The sequence below is a fragment of the Triticum aestivum genome, chromosome 3D (genome assembly GCF_018294505.1).
Source record: "Triticum aestivum cultivar Chinese Spring chromosome 3D, IWGSC CS RefSeq v2.1, whole genome shotgun sequence".
NCBI classification, from domain to species: Eukaryota; Viridiplantae; Streptophyta; class Magnoliopsida; order Poales; family Poaceae; genus Triticum; species Triticum aestivum.
Window position 1 is genome coordinate 547406590 of NC_057802.1, and position 5258 is coordinate 547411847.

General features: G+C 49.0%; 1 protein-coding gene across 1 annotated transcript; it reads right to left on the reverse strand.

Moving 5' to 3' along the window:
• Nucleotides 1-519: 519 nt before the first annotated feature.
• LOC123075304 (gallate 1-beta-glucosyltransferase 84A24-like) lies at nucleotides 520-2375 on the reverse strand. Its single transcript, XM_044497944.1, has one exon. It carries the CDS (start codon nucleotides 2269-2271, stop codon nucleotides 838-840), a length of 1434 nt encoding a protein of 477 aa, XP_044353879.1. The 5' UTR covers nucleotides 2272-2375; the 3' UTR covers nucleotides 520-837.
• Nucleotides 2376-5258: the final 2883 nt, after the last annotated feature.

The following is a 5258-nucleotide window of genomic DNA, read 5'->3' on the forward strand; positions in this document are numbered from 1 at the left end:
TCTATGGAATGAATCAAATCAATTTTATTATTTTTCATGTCACATCATTTCGTGCACGTTATCCAAGCAAATAGCATCGTTGGGGCCCTATCGTACATAGACAAATTAAGCAGAATATGTCAATAAATTAAGCAGACGCGAGCCTGAACTATTTAGGGGTGACCATCTGCATTTGCTTTCTGTCTTTTGAACTAACACTTGTTCATGGTTAGTCTCTGGAAAATTAATTTGTGCAAGTCGATTTTCTAGGCCATTAGATTAAGATCCAACAATTGTCCTTCTTTCTTCTTCCTCGAGTTTTCTTCCACCTTCAGTTGTTGTTCTTCTCATAAAAACGACTTAGCTAAATTACAAATTCAGTCACTTACATAATTATTATGAATTATTACCGTTTACTCCGAAGCCCACTCATGGAATACGACGTCCTTGCACACGATTGACGCACGCACTGACGTAAATTTGTATCTTTTCTTCTTGTTTTCTATTCCTTGGTACACAGTGACTTGGCAAATCGTGACCGGTTCTACCGTTCGCCACTATCCTGAAGCGCTAGCTCGTGCCATCCCACGAAACGGGGTAACCAGTGAAAACGATAACAGTAATTGGCCCGGCCTGAACGCAGCAGTGGTTTTCATTTTCAGCGAGATTTTGATAAAATCCACTGATTTTTTTCCAACTATTTAATTGAATTCAGCTGAATATTTCGTCATTTGGCCGAAATACAGACTGAAATAACTGAAATTCAATGAATTTCCGTGATTTCGGTTGGTACTAAATTTTTCGTGAAACTGAAATTGAAAACCAGCACGCGTCAGCTTATTTTCTACCGAAACCATACTATCTTGAACTTGAAACACTAAGGAACTCGTCCACGAAGGCCTGTATGTGGCGGTCCGACGACCCGCCGGGCGCCACCGCCGTCCTCGCCACCACGCTCCACGCCCTGGCGTTGTCGAGCATCGCGCCGGCGTCCGGCCCAGCCACAACGTTCTCCAAGGCGTCGCGCACGGCGTCCCGCCGCAGCGGCGCGCGGACGCGCACGCCCATCTTGAGCTCCTCCACCAGATACTTAGCGTCCGTGCACTGGTCGCCCCACATCGGAAAGGCCGCCACGGGGACCCCCGCGGCGAGCGTCTCCAGCGTCGAGTTCCAGCCGCAGTGCGTGAGGTAGCACGCCGTGGACGGGTGCGCGAGCACGAGGTCCTGCGGGCTCCATGGCACCACCATGCCGCGCCCGGCGATGGAGTTGAGGTAACCCTCCGGGAGCAACGCGCTGTTGTCCGGCCGAACTACCCACAGGAAGGGGCGGCCGGTGGACGCGAGCCCGTGCGCCATCTCGGCCAGCTCCTCGGCGGACAGCACCGCCATGCTGCCGAGAGATGCGTACACGACGGAGCGCGGCGCCTGCGTGTCCAGCCACCCCACGCACTCGTCCGCCGGCTTCATCATGTCGCCGCGCACCGCGGCCTCCTCCTCCAGCTCGACGAGTGGACCGACGGGGATGAGCAGGGGGGGCCGCGGCGAGACGCTCTGGAGAGCGTCGACCACGTCGCGCTCCAGCTCGGAGAAGGAGTTGACGAACACCCACGACGGCCTGTGGATGGCGCGGAACTGCCTCAGTATCGCCTCGGTGAAGAGCTTGAAGCAGTAGGGGTTCGACGGCAACAGGAACGACGGCACGTCGGTGACAGACAGCGCCGGGAGTCCCGGGAGCTTGACCCGAGCGTCGAGGTCGTCCTCGGCCGGGAGATCCAGGAGCCCGTGCACGTGGTGGTAGTAGAGCGAGAACACCGCGCACGACTGCACCCACAGCACCGCATAGGGGATGCCGGCGGCTTGGGCGACGTCCATCGCCCACGGGATGAACGGGTTCACGACGACGCACGCCACAGGCCGGCCCGCCTCCTCCTGGCGCCTCAGTAGCTTCGCGAACGCCGGCGGCCCGGCCGTCTCCAGGTGCGTCATCAGGTCGTTGAACTTCAGCTCCTCCTTCCCGTCGAAATGGTCGTCTAGGAACTCGAACCGGATGCGGCCAAGGCCGAGCGGCACGCCGTCGCCGCCATCTTCCACCCCGGAGGAAGCCGTGATCTTGGCTCCAACATCGGCGGTCGATGAGAAGGTCACCAAGAGACCCTTGGCCGCGAGGCGCTTGCCCAGGCGCAGCATGGGGTTGATGTTGCCCTGCGACGGGTTGCATATGATGAGCAGGTGGGGCGCAGACAACGTCGCCGCCGCGGTGACCGTGGCCGCGGCCTCCTCACCCATGGCCATGGCCTGTGATCGAGATGTCGTCTTCTCTTCTTGCTTGATCCTGTGAGGTGCTGGCTAAAGTCCACTGGTGCGATTACAACTAGGACTAATCGGATGTGGACCGGGTCTTTTATCTAGGGACGGCAGCGCGATCAACGTTGCGTGACACATGGGGTACGACTGGCTGTCTCCATGCGACAAGCATGACCACCTTAGCTTTGTCAATCTGAACATGATATCAACTCAGTCTCTCGAAGATGCTCATAAAAATAGGATGTGTGTAAGAATTTATAAAATGAGTGTATACTTGTATGTACGGACGATTACGTCTATATTGTGTTAACAAAAAGGACAAGCTGCAGGCGGGCTGGCTGGATGATACTTTGGCGCAAGACGACGCTGTTCAAGCAGTACCTGGGACGTTTTTTTAGGCAATCTCGCGAAGATTTTATTCAAACCGTCACAACCATTACAGGGACGAAAATAATTCTATCAGACTAGCCTAACCAAACATGGCGGCTAGCTCTCAGATTCAAAGCATGCTTCGCTAAATTGTGAGACTCAACATTTGAGCTCCTAAACTCGTGGACTAAATTACATGAAATAAAAGCTCACAAGTGTAGTTTAATCTCTTGGATGATAGCTTCATAGGTAGCATCACTTCCTCTGTGAACTTCTTCTACTACCCTTGGGCAGTTCGATGCGACATGAATTCGGTTTTCGTGGAGATCCTCGGCTAGAGCATGCCCTTCTCTAATTGCTAGAGCTTCGAGAGTTGTTGGATCGCCTATGTTGGTGTATACACATGCTGAGGCTCCAAGAAAGCCCCCGGCCTGATCCCTGCAGATAGCTCCGACTGATCCATACTGTCCCCTCCCGCCTACTACTGCATCAACATTGAGTTTCACATGATGTTCTAGTGGTGCCAACCAACCTCTTGGACGAGCAGCGATTACGAAGTAACACGGGCCTAGTTGGCCGAGCACGACAAATCGGGTCGGGTTGGGCCTGATAATTGATAAAATGTGTGGCATGACCCGACACAGTGATGTGGGCCATGCTTGGGCCGGCCAGGCCCGTTGGGTTTGAAATCTCTGTAAATGTGTGTTGTGATTATTAGGAGAACCTATATATATGTATTAATTCTTTTTCAGATATATATGTATTATATACTTCATAAGGTGCTTTAATAAAGATGCCGTAATTAGTGATTTATAAAATAAAATATACGTGTTGTAGTTAAAAATCTTGATTTAAAATGATAAAGTGTATATTTTTAGTATTGGGTCGTGCTTGGGCTGACCCGGCCCAAAGGCGGCACGATGGCCGTTGGAACGTGCTTGGGCCTCCCATTGACATGGTAGAACGGCACAGCATGGTAAGTTTTTTTTTAGGCAAGCACAGCATGGTAAGTAAAACTGGCCTGGCTGGACAGAAGCACAATGGGTTCAGGCAGGGCTGGTACGGCTAGTGTCCCAGGTTTAGGGATGATCACACCATTGATGTTAGGTCAGAGATGCTGTTAAGCCCCTACTACCAGCGGCGATCACACCATTCATATACATTTTACACACCACTAAAGGTAGCACTTTGACACGATGTTACATTTTCAAAGTAATCTAATAAAAATACCAATTTACATGTCATCAATCTAAATATAATGAAATTTTTAGTTTTCAACATCCTACCTTGAAACATATCAGAGAAAATACTTCTGCATACTTCTAAAAACATGTGTATCTAGAACAAAATGAATGTCCATCCATTTCTATTGGACCCTAATAAGGGGCTGACGTTCCCTACATGTCGAGCCTGGCTCGAATGAACATTCTTTTAAGAAGACTCATTCGGGCGAGCGGTGGCACCAGAGGGCGTTCCCTCAAAAATCACTCTCGGGGAACATTTAGAAATAGCAATACTATAAGAGAGAAATTTGTCATGCTATGACATAGAGGTTTGCCATGTTAAGAAGAAATAATTTTCATATTATAGCAGAGAAAATTGCCATGCATTTTAGGGATTTGCTTTTTATGGACGGACAAAGAAATTCTATTTCCAATAGAGCTGCAAACGCTGCGGTAAGTCGAAGACCAATGCTGGCCAAAAGTAAGCAAAGCAGAAGAGGTGTCTCCTTTAGTCCATGCTACAACAAAGAAAATTTACATGCATTTCAGGGATTTGTCATGCTACAACAGAGAGAATTGTCGTGCTCCCACATGTTCAGAAGTTTCCATGCTACACGGAGTAGTTACCGTACATGCAAGTCCGGTGTTTCGGAGCTTGAGCTCATCTGCTCCCGTCGATGAACAATAAGTTTAAAAATATAGCACTGTGGGATGCTCTAGTGCTCTAAGTGCATGCAAAATTTGGTGATGAAAGGGCATTTGAGGTGCGCTCAGAAAAAATCAGGTCACTAAGGAACTTTGAAAGAACGCATTATTGAAAATTGATTTTATTTTTTTGTTGAGAGCTCGTTGAAGTCCATTCATCATGAAATTTTGCATGCACCTAATGCCTAGTGCATCTTCAACGAAAAAAAAGATTTTCCTTTTACTATTTTTTGAATTTATTATCCACCGATGAAGATGAGTCTGGGCTCAGACATGGATAACCACCGTACATGCTTATAGTAATTACATACTACATCTTGGGGGGGGGGGGTCCATGCTATACACGGGTCGTTCCCAAGCAAACAATTGGGTCATTACCTAAGGGGATGCATGAGAGCAAATAGTGTGCCCCGCGAGAATTGTCGGGTGCCACTGCTCTAAGATTCAAGTGTGAAATCGGACACACGAGAAAGCGTTCCACGAATAACCACTCCCATAGAACATTAGTTTTATAGCAGTTTTGTTTCTGTTTATGCGGGGTAGCACGTGAACGTATTTAATTAGATCTAGATCTCGATCTGATGCCTAGTAACAACATCAAGACACACTAGATTCATGCAACCTCTAAGTAAGGGCTAAATCTCGCTGATGGCATCAACCAAGGTATTGGACGAAGCT

What these genes read in the sequence shown, in the direction of transcription:
- LOC123075304 (XM_044497944.1), bottom strand. Translation starts at nt 2,271, where the DNA reads ATGGCCATGGGTGAGGAGGCCGCGGCCACGGTCACCGCGGCGGCGACG.